The sequence below is a fragment of the Phyllostomus hastatus genome, unplaced genomic scaffold (assembly GCF_019186645.2).
Source record: "Phyllostomus hastatus isolate PE091 unplaced genomic scaffold, TTU_PhHast_1.1 phas_scaffold_93, whole genome shotgun sequence".
Taxonomy (NCBI): domain Eukaryota; kingdom Metazoa; phylum Chordata; class Mammalia; order Chiroptera; family Phyllostomidae; genus Phyllostomus; species Phyllostomus hastatus.
The window spans coordinates 26,711,305-26,736,930 of record NW_025334042.1 but is presented as its reverse complement, the minus strand read 5'-3'; the positions used below and the strand labels follow the sequence as shown (position 1 = coordinate 26,736,930).

General features: G+C 37.1%; 1 protein-coding gene across 1 annotated transcript in view; it reads right to left on the bottom strand.

Annotated features, from left to right (window-relative positions):
* ADAMTS20 (ADAM metallopeptidase with thrombospondin type 1 motif 20) overlaps nt 1–25,626 on the bottom strand; it is a 165,405-nt gene that overhangs the window by 26,074 nt on the left and 113,705 nt on the right. The window contains exons 29-31 of the mRNA XM_045829562.1: nt 12,577–12,744; nt 4,260–4,433; nt 4,014–4,184 (exon numbers count right to left, since the gene is read on the bottom strand). Of these exons, the coding sequence (XP_045685518.1) occupies nt 4,014–4,184; nt 4,260–4,433; nt 12,577–12,744 (513 nt within the window). The remainder of the gene's footprint in view (nt 1–4,013; nt 4,185–4,259; nt 4,434–12,576; nt 12,745–25,626) is intronic.

Here is a 25,626-nt window from a genome sequence, read left to right as displayed (position 1 = left end):
GTTCAGGAAGCATCTGAAAAGGGCCTGCACTCCCACCTCTGGTGGCTGTCAAGGCTCCGTAGAAGCAGGATCTCAAAGTTAAGAATTGTCAGCTGCCTGCCTGAGTGTTAAAGGTGCCTGCACAGGCACACAGAAGCCCCTGGCAAAAGCTGGAGATTATTGGTTCCAGAGTCTAAGGGAATCACTGTCCAATCAATCATTGAAAACTAATCAAGCAGAGACTTCAGCAATTATACGTGCAAAGGACACAGACTTTACAATGAGTTTGGGAAAGTTACTCAACAAGCAAGCAGTAACAAACAACAACAATAAACCCTGGCAAGGAGGAAGAATCTGAATAAACTGACAAAAAAATAAAGAGATTGAATTAATAATCAAAATATTTTACACAGTGAAAAGCCCAAGACTGGAGGACTCACTGGTGAAGTCCACCAAATGTTTAAAGAATGAGCACCAACTTTTCCAAAACTCTTCCAAAGAAAAGAAGAGTACAGAACACTTCTTAATTCATCTGATGAGGCCAGTATTTCCCTCAGACCAAAACCAGACACAGGCATCACAAGAAAACTCCGACCAATATCTCTTATGAATGTAGATGCAAAAATCCTCAACAGAGTACTAGTAAAAATGTCTAATAACATATAAAAAGGATTATATACCATGACCAAGTGAGGTTTAACATAGGAATGTGATATTTAAATATATGAAAATGAATTAATGGAACACATAGACAAAAACCACATAAGAATCTCAAGAACTGAAGAAAAACCATTTGACAAATACAACACATTTCATGATATAAACACTAATCAAAACAGGAATAGAAGTGTACTGGTAAAGGGAATCTCCAATAAAAAAATCTATAGCTAACATATGTGTTCAACTTACAAAAATCAATTCTATTTCTATGCATTAGCAATGGACAATTGCAAATGAAATTAGGGGTACAATTAGGGGTACAGAAGCATAAAATTTAATGTTAGGAACAACTTTAGCAAAAGAAGTAGAAATTCACTTGTACACTTAAAATTACAAAACATATTAATAAGACCTAAATAAATGGAAAGACAATACATGTTCGTGGACTAGAAGACCTGTTAGCATGGCAATGTTCCTTCAGTTTATCAGGATTCAGTTCAATCTCTAACAAAATCCCAGCTGGCTTTTCCACAGAAGGTGAAAAGTTGATACTAAAATTCATGAGGAAATGTAGGGGACACAGAATAACCAAATACTCTTGAAAAAAGAAAAGTTGGTTCCATCACACTTCCTGATTTCAAATTTACTGTAAAACTATAGTAACCAAGTCTGTGGACCTTACATAAGGATAGACACGTAGATCCCGGGAGGAACTGAGTTCAGAAATACATTTATGACCAATAGCTTTTGACAAGGATGCCAAGATAATTCAATGGGGAAATAGCAGTCTTCTCCACACATCAAGCTGAGACAACGGGGAAGCCACATGAGAAGGATTAAGGTGGATCCCACCTCACATCATACCCAACAAATCTATTTGAGGTGTTTCAAAGACCTAAATGTAGGAGCTAAAATTATAAAATTCTTAGAATAAAATACAGGTGTGAATTGTGACCTTGGATAGTCAATAGTTTCTTAGATATAATACCTACAGTACAAGCAAGAGAACAATAGGTAAATTTGACTTCATCAAAATTGAGAAAGTTTGTGCATCTAAAAACACTATAAAGAAAGTGAAGGGCAGCCCACAGAATGGGAGAAAATACTTGCAAATCATATAACTGATAAAACTTGGGACCCAAAACTCTATAAAGAATTACAGCTCGACCATAAAAAGAGGAATCACCCAATTTAAAAACATGTAAAGAATTTGAATACATATTTCTCCAAAGAAGATAATGCAAATAGCTAAAAAGCATAAAAAGATGCTCAATATTATCAGTAGAGAAATGAAATTCAGACAAGGCAATGTGACACCATTCATAACCACTTGGATGGATATATTCAAAATGACAGACTATAACAAGTGTTGGTGAGGATATGGAGAATGCAGAATCCTTACACATTTCTAGTGACAATGCAAAATGACGCAGCAATTGTGGAAAGCAGTTTGGAATTTCCTTCAAAAATTAACAGTAGAATTATCATAATATTCAGCAATTCTACTCCTATCTGTAAGCTCAAGCATTGAAAACATAGCTGTACAAATACTTATACACAGACGTTCTTAACAGCATTAGTCATTGTAGTCAAAAAGTAAGCAAACCCAAATGTCTCTCAACAGCTGAATAAATGAGCTGCTGTATCATAGCCCTACCTACGATGAAATATTATTCATTCATAAAAAGCAGTGAATTATATATGCTGTACTAAGGAGGAACCTTAAGAATATCATGTTAAGTGAAAGACGCCAGATACAAAAAGTCACATATTATATGATTCCATTTATATGAAATGTTCAGAACAGGCAAATCCATAGAGGCAAAAAACTGGTTATCTGGGGTTGAGGAAGGAGAAAATGTGGAATGACTACTAATGGGTATGAAGTTTCTTTTGGGGGTGATAAAATGTTCTAGCATGAGATCATGGTGGTGATGTACAAACTTGTGAATATACTAAAATTCCCTAGTTGTAAGTGCACACATGGATGTTCAAATTAGCAGAGAAGGACATTAAAAAGTTAGTATGTTCAAAAAGTTAAACCCTGATGGGTGTGGCTCAGTGGATTGAGTGCCGGCCTGTGAACCAAAGAATCACCAGTTCTTTTCCCAGTCAGGGCACATGCCTGGATTGTGGGCCAGGTTCCCAGTAGGTGTCACATGAGAGGCAACCATATATTGATGTTTCTCTCCCTCTTTTTCTCCCCTTCCTAAAACTAGATAAATAAAATATTTTTTAAAAAAGTTAATAGAGACATGGAAAATATAAAAAAGTGTCTGGAGAGCATTATCCTAAATGAAATAAGCCAGGCAGTAAAAGACAAATACCACATGATCTCACCTTTAAGGGGAACCTAATCAATGAAACAAACAAGCAAACAAAACATAACCAGAGACATTAAAATGAAGAACAAACTGACAGTAACCAGAGGGGAGGTGGGAGGGAATAATGGGGGGAAAGAGGGGGAGGTTTTCAGGAACAACTATAAAGGACTCATGGGCAAAGCCAAGAGGGGATGGAATCAGGGGAGGGAGAGTGGAGGGGGTAAATGCAGACAACTGTGCTTGAACAACAATAAAATTTTTTAAAAAAGTGTCATCAAATTTCTAAAGATGAAGATTACACACCTGAGGTGAAAAATAGACTGGATGTAGAATAATGGCAAATCAGACATCACAGAAGAAAAGATTCGTCGACTTAAAGACATGCATAAGTGAAATATTATTTAATAATCAATAAGTTATTGATACATATACGTTGACTAAATCTCAAAATCCTTATGAGACATCAGACAAAAATAGTATATGATGTATGATTCCATTTATCTAAAAAAGAATGTAAATTAACATAGCAACAGACCACTAAAATAAAAACAGATTAGGTTACCTGTGAGATGGGGGAAGGAGAAGGGAAGTGGAGGGAGGAATACAAAGGAATATAAGAAAATTTAGAGGGATGATAGAGATGCTCTTATTTATGGTAATGGCTCTACGAGTGTATCCATACATCAAAACTTCTCAAGCTGTACACGTTAAATTTATGCAGCTTTCTGTTTGTCAGTCACCCCTCAATATAGCTGTTCTGAAAAAGCAGGCAACTCCACAGAGCCAGTTGGCCAAACTGTTCCCAGTAGCCGATTTCCCAGTTGGCACTGACCGACACTTTGGACCCGCACTGTTTGACATCCACGTTGCTGTTATTCTATCTGCACCCTCCAACTGCCAGTGGTTTTATTCCTTAGATTAATATGCACACTTATCTGCCCCCATTATCAAATTTACTCAGTTCCTACTGCATCAAATTTTAGATGCAGGCATTTTGTGTGTTTTTTTTCCCCAGAAGCAAAAATTCTCCACTTCTTTTCTTTGCCTTACCTGAGATGAGTCTCCAGTTACCACAATATACTTGCAGGGAAGGTTCTGGCACTTTTTGATTGAAAGAGGTCTGGTTGAAGGATCACAGAAGCTTTCATTCACTTGAATGTTTTGTGCATCAGTGCACTGCACTTGCCGATGTGTCTCTCTCTTCTTACATGATGTTGAACACTAGAAATGCAGTGACAGAATGAGTAACACGTGCCTTTATGTAGTGTCTTTGAAAATTTACTTGTGGATACTCACATCTGACCACGCTCCTGCCACCCACTGGTACTGCGTGCAGTCCTGGTGCCAGCACTGCCTCTGAAAAGAAGGCCGGGTGGACCGGTCACACATCTCCTCAGCCACCGGGCCAGCGCCTCTCAGCCGGCAGTACACGTCCCTCTGCTGAACCCCAGGGCCACAGGTCACGGAGCACTACAAAGAAGCCCAAGTGATTTGAACAATTCGCTAACAAATATCCAACCATGTAAAAATAGCAAAAGAGTTTCACGGCATAATTTCTTGTTTTGTTTAAACATAGCTTGATATGTCATGCATTAGATAGAAAATGCAGTAATTATTTTGGTGATTGTCTGGTGTGAAGCATCTATACAAATATACAAATCGATTTTATTTTGAAAAACCTATTCAGGTCTTCTGGAAACTATGGCAAGTTGTATGATGCATTATACCAGGCACTCCAGCCGATTAGCAACACTGTCTTCTGACTTAGATGTACATAATATCTATAAAGCCACACAACAAAAGCTGTGGTACATTGTTTTTAAATACTACTTAAATCCTTAAACTATATACATAATCTCTTTCAAAGAAATAATAATTTCCAAGATTATGTTATGTGCATCTTCATACCCGCAGTACCTACTATCATTTGGGATCCAAGTATTTGCTCATTTGTTGGTTCATGATTACATTTCAATGGACAAGTTTTGAGAAACTGGTTGTGTAAACATAAACTTAGACAAACTTGTCTTAACCTCTCCAGCTCTCATTTTCCTTATCTGGCCCACGAAGATTTTAAGTTTTTGTGAAATCTCATAGAACACTTCCCAGTCTCAGCAACAGCTCTACAGTGGAGGTACCAGGGATGAAGACCTGAGATGCAGAGATGTGAAGTCACTTGCCTGAGCTGCTACCTCTAGTTAGTGGGGAAGCAGGCTGAAGCTCAGTTGCATCTGAGTCCAGACTGCAGGCTCTCCCTGGGCTGCTCCCAGAGGGGTGTGGGGAGCACTGGGCAACCCCTCAGGGCTCTCTCAGCACTAGAATGCTGGTTCATACAGGAGCAGAGCTTGACCACACCCAAGGTGTGATGCCAACATTAACAAAGTGTGGAGAACATCCAGTGGTATGTTTAATTTGTGAGTTTCTTTTTAATCTTTTTAATGCTCCCTCTTATTCCAAAAGGGATTGAAAGTCACATTGAGTGATATTTGGGGGACTCATCACTGTTGCCAACTGTGAAATGATAAGGGTAAAAATCAGGTTCTTTGCTAAGTTCTCCATTTCCGTAGGAGTTCCAGAGTAAGTCATTTCTTTTTCCACAACAGTAAATATTTATTAGCAGAATATGGTTTTTACCCTGAATGACAAGTCCCACAAAAGCTAAGAATTTAGTTCACCTGGAAGACTCAAATTCCTTTCACAGATGGTTGCCACATTTTTATTCTGAAGGCACATTAAAATTGTTTTCTATTGCGTGGATAAGTAGAAATGGACTCCAAAGATAACTTTTATTTAACCTACGAAGAACATAATGCATACGTGCCTAGCTTATAATCATTTTATGTTTGAACAGTTGATTTGTGCCAACCCATTGAATGTTTTCACAAATACATACATACATAAAAACATTAATAAAACATGCTGCTCCTTAACATGTTGACAATAACATTATGTATGTTTTGTGCAGGGTACAATATTAAGTAGAAGAAAATATCTGTATGTCGTTTAGCTCATCTGAACCTCTTGTGAAAATGTTTAACCTACAAAATAAGTGTCCTGCAAACATTTTACAGATATAATTTCAGAAATATAAATTACATTTGAAAAACTTCCGGTTCTAAACTTGGGGGGGGAACCTCACAAAACACAGCTTAGTGAGACATTCTATCAGACAATACAATTTTCTACAATTTGATGAACCACGCTGGCTTACTGCTGCTTCAATCACACCGTGCATGTGGAGCTGAGACCATGGGTGACGCTACTGGGGCCCCTTCCCTGAGAGCAAACAGAATGGACTACTGCCTGGACAAACAAGTAACATTTGTTTTTTTTAGTTTAGAGATAAGAGTGTAAGAGTTGAATGGATGCAATTTTAGATTTGAACAGATAGTTTATGATGTAAATGAAATATTTCTTAGTCTGATCTCATCGATAACTCTAATTGCCAAATCCAATAAAAACTTTTCAGGTCTTTTCTTAATCCCACCAGCACATTTGGCACCGCTGACCACCTCCTGTAGAGCCTTTCTGGCTCCCGGGAATCAAATCCCTCTGGTTCCAGAGCTCTCTCCTCTTCTGGGATTGCACCTTCTCCAAGTTCCTAGCTGACTCTGTTTTCTCTGTTCAGCCTTGACACGTTAGCATATTTCAGGGTTGCATTTATAACTTGTTTCTCTTTGCACACCCTGTGAGCTTTCTGAGCAATTTCTTCTGTGCACCTATTTCTAAGTCAGTTCACTCCAGTCCTATCATAATTCTGAGTTCTACATTTACATTTTCATGTATTTAGAGGAATTTTTCATGTATTTACCAGAATGCTCATGTGTTTTCTACATGGATATGTCAAATATGTCAAAGGTGTTTGAAATCCAACATGTCCAAAGCAGAACATACTGCCCTTGCACAGCCATTGCTCCTCCCAGCATGCTGGGAAGACACGATCACCCGCTCTTAAGTCCAGTGACCTGCTAGAAGAACTTCCCAAGGCACATCTCATTCCAAAATATGCATCCTTACTTAACAGCTTTATAGTACTACACGCTTATAAACATTCTGTGGGAGGCTAGAGTTACAAGTATAACACAAATAATTGATGGGAATGCCCTAAGTCACCAACACTGTATAATTCAGATAGGAAAAATCAGCCAAATATCCTGTATGTACATAAGTGTACTATACCACTGCAAAGACTGGCACTTGAAAGACTTGACAGTGGAAGTGGAGAAGGTGAATTTTAGCCAATCCATAGTTACTGCAGTCAATTTAGCTATATTGCAGAGGAGAGAGAAAGAAATGTTAGAACCTGCATTGCAAAATAGTTTCATCAAAGCTGACTCACTCTGCTATTGAATAAACAATTATTTCAAATATAAATAGTTCCCTGGCTGCATGGCTCAGTTGGTTGGAGCACTGCTCCATGAAACACACAGTTGTTGGTTCGATTCCTAGTCAGGGCACATGCCTAGGTTGCAGGTTCCATCCGTGGCTGGGGTAAGTGTGGGAGGCGACCAGTTGATGTTTCTCTCTCTCACATCAATGTCTTTCTCCTCTCCCTACTCCCAACTTCCTTTCTCTTCAAAATCAATTTAAAAATTTAAAAATAATAAATCAATAGAATGTAAATAGTGGCATCTCCTCTCTTGATTCATTATTTATAATTTCTTATTACTGGAGTAAGGTTTTGATTATAGTTGCTTATTTGTAACTATGGCTTATTTCAAGTGAATCAATAATGTAGCAGTATATTAATATAGCAGTAGAGAATTTTGAGTTAGAAAAGAGTTTAGGAATGTCTAATCCTGATTTCTCTCCAATTCTGAAATCCGTTTTGTATTAATAGTGAATAAAGGGCCATGTAACCCATCATACTTGTATAACCTCAGTCTCCGTTTGTGCATGATATCATGAAAGTTGTTCCATTTTTGGATCATTCTAAAGTCAGCAAGCACTTTCTTATATTGAGCTGAAATATGCCTTAAACTTGTGCCTACCATCCAGAATCTTTCCTCCTTACCAACCTAGAACAAATATATATTTACTTTCACACGAGAAAGTATAAAGGTGAGGCCTGGGAGTGTGACAACTATTTTACGACCATTAGGAGCTGCCCAGCAGAACCCAGACACGCCAACTCCTCCCCCTTACACTGTGGAGCTGCTGAATCAAACTGGAAACCAGCAGCCATCCAGCTCCCAGACAATACATTTGTTTGAGTTTTAAGACACAAATAATCAGGGCTCTTCCTACGTGCAATAGACGTCAACAGAACTGACCCAGAACAGTTGTCACCATTTAACTGTGCCTCTCTGGGGATTTGGTAATTTGTTAAGACTTTTCTTATAATGTGGGTCCCAGAATAGGTACTGCTCCAAAACTCTGACCAAGATTATTGGTGCCAAAAATTTGAGCGCTACTCCCCTGCTAATGTAGTCTAATACGTTGCCAGTGACTTGCACAGCCACATCATATTTCGTATGTAATCAACTAAACACTCATTTCCCCAGGTCCTTTAACAGCCATCTATATATGTTATATTTGTGCAACAGACTTTTTTAACAAATAAGTGTGCACTGAATTCAGTACAATGAACAAGTTACATTTCTGTTGAATGTGTTATTGTATGTGGTGCAATAACAGCTGCAGTTGTTGACTTCGGGTGCCCTTCTGAAAGGGGCAGTGTGTTGCTAAGGAAGTAATGAGCTATGTGCAATGATGATAATGAAATAATTCTAACAGCAACTATAGTAAGGAAAGTTCAAATAAAACTGTATTTCAATGCCTGTGTCCTACCACTTCTGGCTTGGCACCTGCACAAGCTCTTAAGCTGTAGTTTCCTCATCTGTATAATGAGTGCAATAATGCGTACAGCTTCGAGGAATACAGAAGCCTCTCACACAGTGTCAGGAAGTGGCTCTTCCTTCCTGCTCCATTCCTATTCCCATTTTTCACTTTTCTTCAAGAGAGGCACTTATTTCTGCCTTGCAAAGTTTCTTGATGCATGCCTCAACCCAAAAAGTGTTAGTCATCTCAGAGTACTCAGAGGAAGGCCATCTTAAGTATAAGAAAGATGATAAAGAGAGTTAATAGGTAGCATAGAACTGCAAAAACAGACCTGCTGGCACAAGCTAGAAAAGATGAAGAAGCGTAGTTCACCCAGCCCCCAAGTGAACAGGCTTCCTCCCCACCCCAGGGCTTCCTGCCTGTCTGCACTGGTGTGAACCACCCTTACCCTGCGTGTAGAGACGGAAAGGTTCTGGGTTCTTGGTCAGGGGCTGTGGGAACTTAATATAGATGGACACATTAGAAATTTTTGAAAAATATAGGTTTACGTATTTTTGGAAATACAGAAAATATGAAATTACAAAAAATACAAAACCACTTAAACATGCTAGCATTTAGCATCTAGTTTCTTTCTTTTTCAAACTAGAGGCTTTGGGAAAGGGGGCACTGGCTAGTAGATTTGTGAGATTTTGGATCTCGTACCACCTTTGGTTCTAGCTTTGGTCTTAAAGTGACAGAAAGAAAATGACAGGCCTCGGAGAAGGGAAGCCAGGGAAGTGGCTGATGCCATGGGTTCTAGATCTAGCGGGGTGTTCTTCGGGTAGTCGCTGAGATTTTTAGTATCTTTATAATTTGTGCACAGGTTTGCCATGATCAAGGGAAGGTGAGAATTCTGGACTTTTTTTTTTAACATAAAAATTTCATTGGATTGCACTGAATTAAGTAGATGAAGCATGAGACAGTGAAGAATCTAGCAGCATTCTGGCCTTTAAAACTTGAATTTGCAGGTGAAGCTGGCATTCCAAAATAGATAAAGTTAAGTAGGAAAAAATGACCTTTTTAGTTCCAGAAAGGAAGGGATGCTTTTAAAATAAATAATTCTAGTATTTAATTTGCCTCTAAAGGTATACATGTGAACCCAGAGGACAACACTGGTTCCTGTTTAGCAGCAGCCATTAAAATGCATTCCTAAGCCCTTTCATTAAAAAAAGACATGATACCAAGTACCACGTGGAAAGTGTTACTTCGAAACTCATTTGAGCACCTCTGTAGTCACAATCTGCCAAAGGAGCTTTTCCATTATGTAAAATAGAAATGAAATAAAGTTATTTTATAGTGAGTGAGTGTATTAAAGCAATGTTACAATTTATGTAGTTGGGACAAAGTATTCAACAGCAACCAGTGATTATCTCCTAACTGCCTCTGAAATTACACTTCTATGAATGTATTATTATATGCAGTGCAATGACAGCCTGCAATTGTTAATTAACTTCAAGTGGGTGCTTTTTATAGAATAAATCAAAAGCCAACGACTTCACAAGTGGTCATTTGTTTCTGGCAGAGATTGGGGGACTGTGTGGGCGTATGAAGCTAATTTCTGTGACAAGGAAAACCAATTCAAAGAGAAGAAAGCTGACTCTGTACAAAGGCATCTGTGTTTTTATAGCCTTTGAATATTCATATCTGTATCTTAGAAACCCCTGAACTCCGTTCCTTTAGTGCATCTATAGCATTTCATACTTGGTGGTAAGCCAAGGCCAGTTTGCTGCACTGACGACTGCCTCCCTGTCATGGGGCTGGAGGTCAAGCCTCAGAAAGGGTCCCTCCTGAATAGCAGCTGCAGCAGCTGCACAGCAGCAGCAGAAGGCTGGGCATGAGCAGGAATGCTGGGGGCGAAGGTGCCAAGTGTCCCTCACTTCCACGCCCAGCCCCCGCACCTCCTGCCCATGTCAGGATTCGGAGGTGTCTGCCACAGGCTGGGTGGGTCCAGTGCCTTAAGACTGCTCCGCCCTCTGGGGACAGCCTGTTGGCCATCACTCTGCCACATCTTGGTCCAGATAAAGTCCAGCAAACCTCATTTTAAGCAAAAGTGTAATATGAAAAATACAACCAATGAATATTAGGTGGCAAGTCTTTTTTTTTTTAAACTAAATCACAATATTCAGAGTAGGAAATACTAAGCTAGATACTTAGCTAAGTGCTTAGAGAGCAGGATACCCATTATTTCTAAGGTTTGCTGGCCCAGGATAATGCTGACGAGATAAGCATGGGTTAGGTTTTAGACTCACCCCCCTGAAGGCAATGGTAAGTCATCGAAGATACAAGTGACACAGTCATGTTCAAGTCCTCTGGAGCTCACACTGTGTGCAAATAAATAATGGCAAAGATATATGTATAAGGAGGCCTCTGTGCACCTGGGGACGGACGATGATGAACAGGACAGAGGTGGTCGTAGGGAGCTGTTGAGCAACTCGTTGTGCGGTCAGGGGAAAAGGAGACAGGCTGGCTCAGCAGGGCTTCCTTGAACAGCTTGGTAGGTAGTAGTGGCATTCACTAAATACAACAGGTTAACGGGAGATCTTTTAAGTCATGATCTCTGCTAAACCATGAAAAGTGGTGTTACTTTATTAAAGTTAAATGTAGAAGCAAATGCTCAAGAATACATGTTTTGTGGGCAGATATGTTTGCCCCTCTTTTTCAGCCAAATGTTATCCCCTACTCTCAGTAACTTAACACTGACAGAGGCCGCCTCTTTTACAAAGGAGTTTGGGGTGCTCTCTGAATTTGGGGGCTTTTTTATTCAATGACAATAGCACACTGACTCCATGACACTCCAAAGCCAGCACCCTGCACCCAGGCTCTGAACCCACAGAGGAAATGGTGATGACTTAGAAGTCTAGGGGAGCCCCACTTTTTCTCTTGTCTGAGCCCTTATTTTTCTAGAACTGTAGTAAACACAGTTCTAACAGCAGACAGAGACAAGGAAATCCCATCAGCAGAAAATAGGTTTCTTTTTCCCTTTAAGACACGGGTAAGCACCCTAGGTCCTGAGAGCTGCCACAAGGCCAAGTTGAGAGCCCAACCCCACTGAAATCAGGCCTCAGAAAGTTCTTCCACCTGATGTTTCTGACTTCGTTCATGGCCTCAACTCTTTCAAATTTCCCAAGCTGGTCTTTGCTTGACAACCATGTTGAAAGGGATGCCTCCCCTAATGTGGACTTTCAGGCTTACTGCCTGGAGTATGCTGGGGCAGCCATCGATCACCCTTCTTTTATAAGCTGAGTTCTCAGCCTGGACTTCACTTAGAGATCAGCTTCATCATGGCTGAGTTTTTTCAAGTGTGTGTGCATTCTAGCCTTAGTCAGGGCTAGGCAGCTAGTTCTGACACCTAACAATCAGTCTCCAACAAAAATTCCTTCTGGAATTTAATAGTCCCTTTACCAAGATGTAACATTAGCTCAAATCCAAAACTTTGGTGTGGAAACAAAGCAGTTACTAAACACATCATCACGTGTATTTTACTGTTAGAATACCTGGAACAATAGGATGATCATCAGTAGCACCCCTAGTATTAAGTAACAGAATTTCTTATATACTTTACAGCCACAAGATATTAAATGACTAGTTGGTTAACTACAAAGTTAGCATAAATTTTAACATTGTACAGAATTAATTTAGAGATTAGTGCAGAAATGTATAACAGAACAGAATAAAGAATATTTTAGTGAAATAAAACATTCAAGGTTACTGAAAGCACAGAAAATGAATTAAGATATCATTTTTCAATGCAAAATACATATATATATATATAATTATAAAATATATCACATACCTCTTTCCATCTGTTGGCTTTCCATGAAGGGCATCTGACAGATCTACAAGCTTTGTGAGTTCGAGGTTTCCGTAGATGACTGCAAAATTTTTCTTCTAATTTCCCTTGAACTTGGTCAATACAAAGCACCTCGCGATACTTTAAACCTTTACCACAAGAAGCTGAACACTAGAAAACAAATATTAATGCACTTGACTCATTTTATCTTAATTTAAATTTATCTACATGTGTAAAATGAAGCAATTGAAACATTGCTTTGATATGTTCATTAAGATATACTTTGGTATTTCTAATTAGAGAGAATTTAACAGTTGCCAATCTGCTCTGGATTGATGTTGCTATCATAAGGTATCCATTCATTCTACTGAAAAATACTGTCTATGATATACCAAGCACTTTTCTGGCACACAAATGCTTTTAGATCTTTTAAGGTTACAGACCATCTGAAGTTAACTCCTCTTATCACACATAATCCAGCAAAACTTGCTTTCAGCTTTGTATAGTCACCACCTCTTCTATTTTTCACACTGCAAAGTAGGTATGGGATGTTAAAAAAACGTAGCGATCTCTGTGCAGGAAGCGGTGACTGAGAAAGCTGAAAGCACAAGTTTTTTAAAGTGAAATTCAGCTTGGGTTGTTTTTTTTGCATCCATCTGGAAGATGTATCTCTGTACCGTTAACCGTCCAATATATTTTGTAAAAAAAAAAACAAAATAATTACAATCTCTGTAAAGACAGAGGTAAAACAGTGATTTGAATTCACTCTCAGCGGGTTGCCACATCCTGAGTGAGGCCAGTGCGATGCAGGGGAATGCGGGACTCGTGTTGAACACCAGCTCCGCCGCTTATGAGCTGCGGTCACTTAGGTGCATTTCATCACCTGTCCAAGCCTTGGTTTCACTTATAAAATGGAGATAATAACACCAACATTGCAGGTTTATTATGAAGATTTACATCAGATAAAGAATATGAAATGTCTAAATCTACCCCACACGGTGCACCCTCAGGAAGCATAAGCTTCCTCTTCTATGGTTTCCCTCCATGTGGTCTCCGAGAAGACGGGGACAACTGCGCGCATGATCTATGTGCCTGGGAAAAGTCAGGCGAAGACAACACGGATTCCAAACACGTTCTCTTGGAACTCTGAGACAGCCGTTCACATGTGGTTTCATTTAGAAACAGATATGAGTTCTGAGAACATCAGGTAATATATTATGCGCTTCATGCAGATTTTCAAAGACTGTTAGACTAATGCACATTATTAGATTACTTTGCTAAAAATTTGGGAATAATTTAGCTTTTCATATTATCTGCCGTACTAAATCCCATTTGTGTAGGCAGTTGATTTAAATTGGTGTCTTGATTGGTAAGACTTGTTATATATCCGGGATGTTCTCTTCCCTTCCCGTTAATACAAACAGCCTTTAGAGTCCACTTAACAGACTTGATTCTGTGAAAGTCTCACCAGGTCTTCCTTCACTGCGTGGTTGGTGCACGTCCTTCCCTGCTGCTGCTGTCTTTTCAGACCCGCCCACTAGTGGGCGCTCTGCTCTGCTGGCCTCTGCCCTGTTTCTTTACTGTTTATTTTTCAAAGAGTGTAACATATTTTATGCCAAAAACATTACATATCACCAAGTATCGAACATATACTGTCAGGGATTATACATTCATATTCACACATATGAGAATGTTTTTCTCTCAAGGTGTATTTTTTTGTAACTTTTAACTTGTGACCATTTCAACAAAATAAAATTCATTACTCTCCCTGTTAACCCATTTTAAAAATATTTTGAATATTCATTATAGCAATACAGTAGTACTTGTGAAAATGGAGAAATGTTATTTTATTCATGAATATTTTCTACAATACACCAAAAGGTACAGATTCTTTTAACAACACTTCTTGCTTTTGCACTTGATTTTTCCTTAAAGTGCTTATAATCTGAATGACATATACCATCTATTAAACAAGCAATGCCAAAGTGTATCTTAAATATTAAGCCATGCCAAAGTGTATCTTAAATATTAAGCCAAATGAAGATCAGAAAAAAAATGCTATAAGGCACTAAAGAACATTAAAATAATACAATAAATAATAATGGAATTGACAAATTCATGAAAACTAGTCATTTCTCTCTGGGCTATTTCATAAATAGTAAAGGAGAAAATGACATTTAAACTCAGTCTTGAAGAAGTAGGTTTGTTAATATGCAAAAATGGTTTTTTATATTTCAATATCTTTCCTAGACATTGCTTGTGTGTCTCTGTTTTACAAAAATATGAGTCCTTTTAATGGTGCCAAGAATCCAAGAATCAGTAAGTATGCAGTAAACTTTTAATGATAATAACCAATTCATTACAAAACTATATAGTATCATAAAAGGAAACATTAAAAATTCTGTAGAATTTAGCAGTGTATTTTCTCTGTAAGAAGTATCTGTGAATGGACTATAAACTTGGACATTGTAATACACAATCAAAGTTGAGATTATTCTTCACAAAACTGTATATTCTAACTAGAGGCCATCTCTGGTTCTTTCTCTTCATTATTCTAATCTGTAATTAAGCTATTAAACATAATTTTAAACATACTGCTTTTTTCCCCCTCAAGAACTGACAATGGCTCTCTTCCTTGATTTCTTGATCCACCTAATTTCAGTCAACATACCTTTCCAACCTTGCTTTTTGTGACTTTTCAACATGTGACCTTTGCTCTAGTTAGGCATAATATAATCACTTCTGTTTAATGTGACATATTCACTCAACAACAGTGCCTTATTCATATTGCTTCCTTGTACCTCCACAAATCACTTCCCGTGGTGCTTTCTAAATCTTACTTACCCTTAAAGCTTTCAGTCAGCTGCATTTCTAGGGTAAACACTTATCTTTCATTTCTCTGAACTCTTCTGAGGCTCACTCTGTTTTTAGCACTTCATCATGTTCTACTTTTTGTCACATGCTTTATCTACCCAGCCTTTTAGAGGTCAAGGACCTTTGAGATCACCCACACAGTGGCACGTACAATAAATATCAGCTGATTAATTAATGTTTATCCTCAGTATAAACAATTCTTATTTGTCTTTAGTAGACTATAAAATAATTTATTAAAACACTAAATTCCTGAAATATATTTATTGGTTAATAAACTCAAGTGCCTCTAGGAAAGAGACAAAAAATACAAAATCAAAGTATTATGACATAATTTATGCCTTCATTCCCCCTTCTAAAATAGAGCTCTCTTTCTTCAAGATCTGAAGAAAAATAAGATTATTTTTATCATGGCTAATTAAATCCATTTAGGGATTTAAGTGAAAAAGAACATGCAAGAATTATGTATTAGTTGAAATGAAGCAATATTAGAGTAAAAATAGTAAAATTGCTAACCTACTTCTCTCAAACCACAACACATTCTGAGATGTAAAGATTTTACAAAAAGCAGTCCTGGCTGGTGTAGCTCAGTGGATTGAGCGCGGGCTGCGAACCAAAGTGTCGCAGGTTCGATTCCCAGCCAGGGCACATGCCTGGGTTGCAGGCCACGGCCCCCAGCAACCGCACATGGATGTCTCTCTATCTCCCTCCCTTCCCTCTCTAAAAATAAATTAATAAAATCTTAAAAAAAAAGATTTTACAAAAAGCCCTGGCTGGTGTGGCTCAGTGGATTGATTGACAGCCTGCGAACTAAGGGGTTGCCGGTTCAATTCCAATCAGGGCACATGCTTGGGTAGTAGGCCAGGTCCACAGTAGGGGGTGCATGAGAGGCAATCACACATTGATGTATCTCTCCCTCTCTTTCTCCCTCCCTTCCCTTCTAAAAGAAAATAAAATCTTAAAGATTCCACAAAGAGCCTATTTGATAAGAATACCCAACATGTCAGTTCTTTTCTCTGGTACACCAGCAATCTTGTTTCCCCTCTATTTTATATCCCTGATATCATCCTACTCTATTGAGGTTTTATTAATACTGTAAAAATTCATTAACAGCAGTCTTGTGAAAAGAATTTTTCTTAAAAAAATCACCTCTATCATCCTTAGTTGACAGTCTTAAATTCTTCCTCAGATTTTTTTTTGTATGACTGCTATGGAACAGTGGATATACACTCCAGAAATGGCAACAGTAAATACGAGTAACCTAAATTAGCCATTCCCAGGAAATAGGTGAACACAAATGTCTATTTAAGGCAAACAGGGTAGTTGAAAGAGAGAATGTGCAAGCCCTGAAACTGTAACAGATCCTCCAGCCATTCAGTGTGGCTGGTGCGTTCAATACCACAGTGAAAGGTGAGATCGATGAGTCCACTCAGATATACAATTACCTTTGGAACAAGTCTATTCTTATTTTAAAATTTAGTTGTACATAATTACAGAACAAGATTACTTCTCATATTTGAGATGTGGGATACTGCTTTGTTACATATAAGAATACAAGAATACTACATAAGAGTGATTGAATAGACTTAATTTGTGGTACACTTGGTTAACTCTGGAAACTTAAATTGCTAAACAGAATAAGGAAATAAAATTTATTCATCTTCAGTTCCAGAAAACATTGTATGTGTGTGTTGGGGGGGCGGAGCTTTTATAAACTATTATGCCTATCTGACTTTCTGTTCTCTGGAAGTGGTGGCCACCACACCAAGAGAATTGGCATGGACCCTAATAGGCAATGTAATGGCCCTGAAAAGCAATTACTTCACTATGCCTTAGTCAGGCATAAACAGCCTTCATAGGCCTTACAAGCCAGACACCCACAGGTAACTTATATTAACCGCACAGAACCTCCATTTTTCATATGTAATATCAGCAAAATATCTACATCATGTAAATATTTATCTACATCATGTAAATATTTAGTAAAGATAACAAGGGACTTTTAAAGATAACAAGGGACTTTTAAAAACAGAATGGCCAAACTCAGAAAACTCAAAAGACAAGGATACCCGCTCTCCCCATTCTATTGAACATAGTATTGAAAGTTCTAGGAATAGCAATTGGATGAGAAAATAAAAGACACCCAAATTGTAAAGAAAGAAGTAAAACTGTCCCTATTTGCACATGACATAATACTCTATATAGGAAACCCTAAAGATTCCACCCCCCAAAAAATATTATAACTAGTGAATTCAGTAAAGTTATAGGATACAAATGAATATTCAGAAATCTGTTACATTTATACAATAATGACAAATGATCAGAAAGAGAAATTAAGAAAATGATCCCACTTATATTGCATCAAAAAGAATAATATACCCAGGAATAAATTTAACTAAAGAAATGAAAGAACTGTTATCTGGAAAACTGTACAACATTATGACAGAAATTGAAAAGGACAGAAATAACTGGGAAGATATATTATGCTCATGGATGGGAAAATATGCCAATTAATATATAGGTTTAATGCAATCTATCAAAATATAAATAACATTTTTCACAAAACTAGAACAAATAATCCTAAATTTATATGGAACCACAAAAGACCTTGAATAGCCAAAGCAATCTTGAGAAAGAACAAAGTTGGAGGTATAACACTCCCTGATTTCAAACTACACTACAAGCTATTATAATCAAAACAGTATGGACATAGATCAGTGGAATAAAATAGAGTGCACAGAAATAAGTCCACACTTATATGGTCACTTAATATATGGCAAAGGAGGTAAGAAGAAGCAATTGGGTAAAGGCAGTCTCTTCAATAGTGTTTGGAAAACTAAACAGATAATGCAAAAAAGACAAAAAAGAAACTAGCCCATTTTCTTACAACATACATAAATATAAACTCAAAATGGATTAAAGACTTAAATGTAAAACAAAACTATTAAAGTAGTAGAAGAAAACATTGGTTATAAACTATTTGACATTTGTCTTAGAAATATTTTTTGGATATGCCTCTAGGGTAAATACAACAAAGTAAAAAGAAACAAATGAAGAACTACATCAAACTAAAAGCTTTTGCAATGTGAAGAAAACCATTTACTAAACAAAAAGGAAACCTACTGATAGACGATATTGGCAAATGATATATACAATAAGGAGCAATTATCCAAAATACAGGGGTGGGAAAAACTAGGTTTACAGTTAGTTGTAGTATCCAGAAGAGTTTATTCGTCTATTATTATTTATTAATTATTTCAGTACTTATTTGCATTAAAACTGTACATAAAGAGTCATGCAAACGCCAATTCAAAAGAACCTATGCAACCTATGCCAAGAACCAATGTTTTTGTCAGCACAATTTATAGTAGCCAAGTGCTGGAAACAGCTTAAGTGCCCATCAGTAAATGAGTGGATCAAAGATTGTGGTACATTTACACAATGGACTACTTTGCAGCAGAAAGAAAGTATATGGTATTTCAAAAGAGCTACTACCCTTTGCTACAGCATAGATGGAACTGGAAAGCATTATGCCAAGTGAAATAAGCCAGGCAGTGAAAGACAAATACCATACAATCTCACCTATAAGTGGAACCTAATCAACAAAACAAAGGAGCAAGCAAGATACAACCAGAGACATTGAAATAAAGAACTGACAGTGACTAGAGGGGAGGGGTGAGGGGAATAATGGGGAAAGAAGGGGAAGGGTTGTCAAGGAACAAGTATAAAGGACCCATGGACAAAGACAACAGGGAGGAGGTATGGGGAGAGTATTGAATGTGGGAAGTGGGGACATTGGTAGGGCAGGGGAGAGTAATGGGGGGGAAATGGGGACAATTGTAATTAAACAAAAAGAGTCTACAACTAAAAAAAACCATAAAGTACTCACACAACTCAACATCTAACAGTGCAATTAAAAAATAGGCCAACAGCCCAGGCTGAATGGCTCAGTTGGTTGGAGCTTCGTTCCATAATGGAATGGTTGTGGGTTCAATTCCTGGTCAGGGCACAAACTTAGGTTTCACGTTTGATCCCTGGTCCAGGCACTGGTCCAGGTCTGACATGTATGGGAGGCAACCAATCAATGCTTCTCTCTCACACTGATGATTCTCTCTCTCCCTTCCCATTCCTCTAAAAGCAATGAATAAAATAGTCCTCAGGAGAGGATAAAACAAAATAAAAATAAAACATAAAAATAGACTGACAACCTGAATAGATATTTCTCCAAAGAAGACATAAGATGCTTAACATCACTAAACACCAGGGAAATGCAAATCAACCACAATGAGGTATCAGCTCACACTTGTCAGAATGGGTGTTATAAAAGACTGAAGAGAACAAGTGCTGGTGAGGATGTTGAAAGAGGGAACACTTGTGTCCTGTTTTGAGACTGTAAACTTGTGCCACCACTATGGAAAACAGTATAAAATGATCTCAAAAAGTTAAAAATAGAACTACCATATGACCCAGGAATTCCACTGCTGAGCATTCATCTACAGAAATCCAAAACACTAATTAGAAAAGGTATCACTGCAGCATTATTTACAATAGCCAAAATATAAAAGCAACCTAAGTGCCCATCACCAGATGAGTGGACAAAGAAAATGTGGTATACACAACAGAATGTTATTCAACCATAAAAAAAGAATAAAATTTCACCATTTTTGACAACATGGATGGACCTAGAGGGTATTATACTAGGTGAATTAAGTCAGAGAAAGTTAAATATATGAGTTCACTTATATATGGAATCTAAAAAACAAAATGAATAAACAAAAGAGAAACAGAGAACAAACTCATCATTGTCAGATAGAAGGCTGGTAGGACAGTGGGTGAAACAGGTGAAGGGGATTAAGCAGTACAAACTCAGTCATAAAATAAGTCACAGGGATGTATGTAAAGTACGGCATAGAGAATGCATTCAGTTACATTGTAATAACTATGTATGGTGCCAGATGGGTACTAGTCATAATGTGGGGATCACTTTGTAAGGTATAAAATTGCCTAATCATGATGTTGCACACCTGAAACTAATACAATATTATATGCCAGCTATTTAAAATAGTTAAAAATGAAATGAGCAGAGGTCAGTTATTCAAGGTCAATTAATCAGAACTGTAAGAGTTATAACAAAAAGTAACTCCTTTAACATTCTTTATTTGCTGATAAGGAAAATACTTAAACAGAATATTTTAAAATGTGATAATGCTATTGTAAACAGTTTATTCAATATTGCTTAGCACAATTCTATGGATGCTTAAAATTTGTGCCATTTAGTTTTTCACCTGTCTTAAATACTCTAACTAGACATAAATATAACTTTTTTCTCTCAGCCATTTGACTTAATTTTAGTTTTCTAATGTTGCTATTAAACCAAAAATTACTAACAAGACATGCTAAAGCAAATAAAAATAAGGGATTACTATTAATCATCTTTACTTTGCTTTTCAAAATACTTGGAATTTTCTGATTGCTTTTTCAAAACATAACCCTAATAAGTCATCAAACAGACAGAGAAGCAAATTTTCTCTTTCTAGATATGACATCTGTAATAGGTCCAGAGTTACTGTTGAAAATGTAAAAGCTCACAGCCATGTGGCTGGGTGTCCCATCTATCTGATTGTTCATTGTACAACAGATATTCACTAATTTCTTCAGATAACCATGGGAAACCTATTGCAAAGAGATGAAAGAATTCACATGGCTTTTGCTTTGTGAGCAAAAAGTCACAGAAATGCAATTATTACACAGAGCAAATCTAAACCCTCTCATTCCAAAGCAGAAATAATTTCCATCAAAACAAATGCAACTGGCCCTGGCTGGTGTGGCTCAGTGGATTCTGCACCAGTCTGTGAGCTAAAGGATCACTACTTCGATTCCCAGTCAGGGCACATGCCATGGTTGTGGGCCAGGTCCTCAGCTGGGGGTGCATGAGAGGCAACCACACATTTTTCCTCTCCTTCTTTCTCCCTCCCTTCCCCTGTCTAAAAATAAATAAAATCTTTTAAAAATGCAACTGAATAAGAAGCATCAATTTACAATATATAAAATGGAATGGTTTTGATTTAAAAACAAACATATGATAATAGCTAAAACATCATTAGGTATTGAGTGCCTCTCTGGGAATAACTTGAGAGGATTAGTTATATTTTCCTTAGTCTCAAGGAAATTCCTTAGTCTTCAGAAAAGTTCCGATGAATTTCTCAGTATAGGAACATGTATTATATATATTTGTTTTGATCTTTTTCAAAACTGAGCAATTTTATGCTTCTGTAGCAAAGTTTAACTTTTTAATGGAAAAATTCTACTTCTAGCTATTTTGCTAAAGACTTTTTAAAATGATGTTTTGGTGATTATGTTAAATGTCTTTATAATACTCTTATGAAACAAAAGATCTGTTGATGAAATGACATAATAGGGAAATGATAGAATTTCAGGTCAAAACAGACCAGAGATAGATATTTTGTGGAATAAAACATTATTGTATACATGCATTTTATTTTTTCTAATTTTTAAGAAGCCTATAACATCCTTTAGTTAAAACAGGCTCTATTTTTACACCCTAGGAACAGCATAGTTTTTGAAATCTTCAGGAAGCTAATGACACCTATATATCTAAGAGAAAAGCCTCACTATAGTGAAACCTTAGATATGTTCTATACAACTACTTTGTAATTAAGGGCATTCTCTACAATGCTGGAACATTCTTTTAAGTTAAGCTTCTCCATTATTAAACTATTAAAGCAGTTAGAATAAAGTATCCTTCTATTTAAACAAAAAATGACAAAATATGCATATTTAGAGTATCAACTGTAGAATACTGCTGCTACTGTTCCCTTAATTCAATGCACATGCGTGCTGAGGAGTGACACACTAAATCTATCAACAGGGACCCGATTCATACTATTTCCTGAAAGATTATACTTAGAGTTTTATAGTTAATGGAGTTTGAGAATTTCCTTTTGACCTGTTACAGACATTCTTTAACTATGCACCTTAATAAAACAGGGCAGCATTTGGTTTTTAAAATATTTACTACTGAAATATTTCATTCTATTGCATTGTGTCTGATTATATGCAAAATTTGCACCATCAGATATTTTTTAAAAATTTAAGTCAGAAACATTTGCAAAAATGTTGAGTTCCAGCTTAAAAGCAAAGAAATATATGCTTAATCACAAATATATCCTGTAAACTTTCATATCCTGTTACAAATGGACTATAACATTAATTTCTATTTTATGTTCTAAAATTTTACTTTTGAGTGTATATATGCATGTATTTACACACAGCAATAGATTTAAAGTGTTTAGCTATTCAGGGCAATATGGTTTATTCAATTGGAGGTAATATTTAAAGCTAATTTACTATAATTAACATTTTCTAAGTTAAGACTTTTGAAAAGTTTTGCAATTATTTTCACTTTTACATATAATACCCGGAAGATGGTTGCAACAACTCATGCAAGTACTTTATGTAGAAATTTTCATTTATATTATTTTCCACACAGAAATGAGTATTAGAAAATCAGAGTGAAAAATCACCCAGTTAATGCATAACCACTCAATTATTGGATTAGGTTTGTTGAATAGTAAGATTTTATTTAAAAAAAATCACAAACCTGCAAACAGTATTGAACACAGGTTGATTTCACTACAAGCAACAGTAAATGTGATTTGAATTCAAAATGTTAAGCACTATGTGTAGCAAGAAATACTCAGGAAAACTTCTAAAAGTTTAAAACTTGTAATTTATTGTTTTACCTTTCTGTCTAATATCATATAGTTTATACACAAAGGGGTAATGCACATTTCAAACTCCTCTGTAAAGTCTGTTTAGCAAGTAGAACTCATCTAAAGAATTCCTGTTTGGAGTTTTTATTGACTCATTGACACAAATCTTTATAATTATGTGGTAACAGGAAAGAATGTTATTGTTGATATGAGAATCATATAAATCGTGTCTAGTTTTAACTATGCTTTTGAGGCCATTGTTGTGAATTTAATTTTTCTGGATGTCTTTATGAAACAAATTGCAACACACGGGACTCGTAAGACAGAGTAGCACATTCCAGGCTGCAAAGCCCACTCTTGTCTTATCCCCTGGGAGCCCACACCAGAATCATGAGCGTCTGCCTGCCTGTGAGGAGCAAAACAGATCTATTCAGTGTGGACAGACCATAAGAAGGTAAAGAGATCAGAAAAATAACCAAAGCATACCTTTTTTATTTTTTTTTAACTTTTAAGGCATTACTGAACTATGGTAACATTTACAAAATTCTTAAAATCAAGTGCCAGCAGAACAGCAGGATTTACCATTTCAAGTTTTACAAATGTTTTTTGTACTAGCTGTGGGAGTTAACAGAAATAAAGCCAAGAAGTTTGCTTTTAAGTAGGGTTATAAAGGTCTGAAAAGAAATATGCACAGAGAACTCTCAGAGAAATATAAAGTGTGCTGTATGAATGTTTTGATAAAGGAAAAGTCAGAGCTGAAATTAAAACACCCATTACACATTTATGTCTATAATATGCAATACAAGTTTTGAGACAAGAATGTTTTAGAGATTTAGTATTTCAGTTGATTTAAGCTAATTTTTATATTATCTTAAGATAAAAATAATCTGTTAAAATTTAAGGTGGAGTGTTACAGTTTTTTTAAATATTTTATTTATTTATTTTTAGAGAGGGAAGTGAGGGAGATAGAGAAACATCAATGTGTGGTTGCTGGGGGTTATGGCCTGCAACCCAGGAATGTACCCTGGCTGGGAATCGAACCTGGGACACTTTGGTTCCCAGCCTGCGCTCAATCCACTGAGCTACGCCAGCCAGGGCGGGTGTTAGTTTTTACTGCTAAGGAATTGAGGGCAGAATAAAATGGGCATGGAATCTGGAATCCTATTTACATTTGCCTCTCAGCCTTCAGTAGCTGAGCAAATTTATACCTGCTTAACTGCTTGCTGATGCTCAGTGTTCTCATCCTACCGGTGTCAGTAATAACGCCTGCAACTCAGTGTAGGTGTGAGATTAAAGGAGGTAACATATGACTGAACCTAAAACAGTGCTTGACTCAACTTTCCAAATGCATATGAAACCTCCATCCCTTGTCTTTTTTTATTCCTTTCTCAAATACTGAGGAAATAGATAATGAAAATAACCTGTGGTGTGGATCTATTAAATACTTGAACACGGGGCTCATCAAGACTCATACACTGAGCAGTCATTCATTCAGCAGTGAGAGAAGGAAGGTAAACACCCCGGTGGAATTTCGGTATGACCCTACCTGTTTCCCCCCGCCCCGGGAGAAAAACTGTGTACCTAGAAAAACACAGCAGACATGCTTCAAGTTATTTACAGAGTGGAGGTAAGGTAGAGAAAGTAGACTAGAAGGTGAATAGATATCTAGTTAAAAAAACCCAAAAGTTTCAATTAAAAACAGCGGAGTGACTGACCGTATGTCTTTATTTCTTCTCCACATTTTTTTCAATCCACAAAGCAAAAGTAAATAAAATAGGTTTCAGTAACGTCAGACGATGCAGAGAGGATAAAAGGAACGGAGAAGATCAATGTGAAGTATGCAAACCCGTACCAGCAGAACCCCTAACAAGCTCCGCGCCGGGGCACAAGCAGTGCTGCACTTCTCTTTAGCCAGGTTAGGGGCGTATTTCCTGGAGAAATTAAATTGTGAGTTGGGAATACTGGGGGAAAAAAAAAAAGGGGGGAATCCCTCACATTGAACTCTTAACCCCTGGTCTCTGCCCACGCCACCCTTCCTCACAGGCAGGACATTAGGGGCCCTTTTCTGAGAAACTGCCTCGCTAAGAAAAAAGAACTGAAAATACTGATTACAGGGAAAATCATCAGTCACTAAACTCTACCCAAATGCAGAGTTTTCAATGAGTTCTTTAGTGCTTTACTCTTAAATAAGAACGAGCTGCAGAGGTTCATCAGCTTTTGAAGAAAAACTTCAGTGGGAAAACAAGAAACCACTTTCATCCTCACCCTAAAGAAAGGGTATGAGGGATAAAGAGGCAATCAAGAGAGAATTTCCCCTCAAAAAAGTAAAAAACACAACTGTAATTAATGAGAGTAGAAGTTGTACAGATGAAACAAGAAAAGAATATTGTCACACCCAAAACAATCAGAATGCAAGAAAAATCTTGTGGTAAACAAATTATAACTAAAG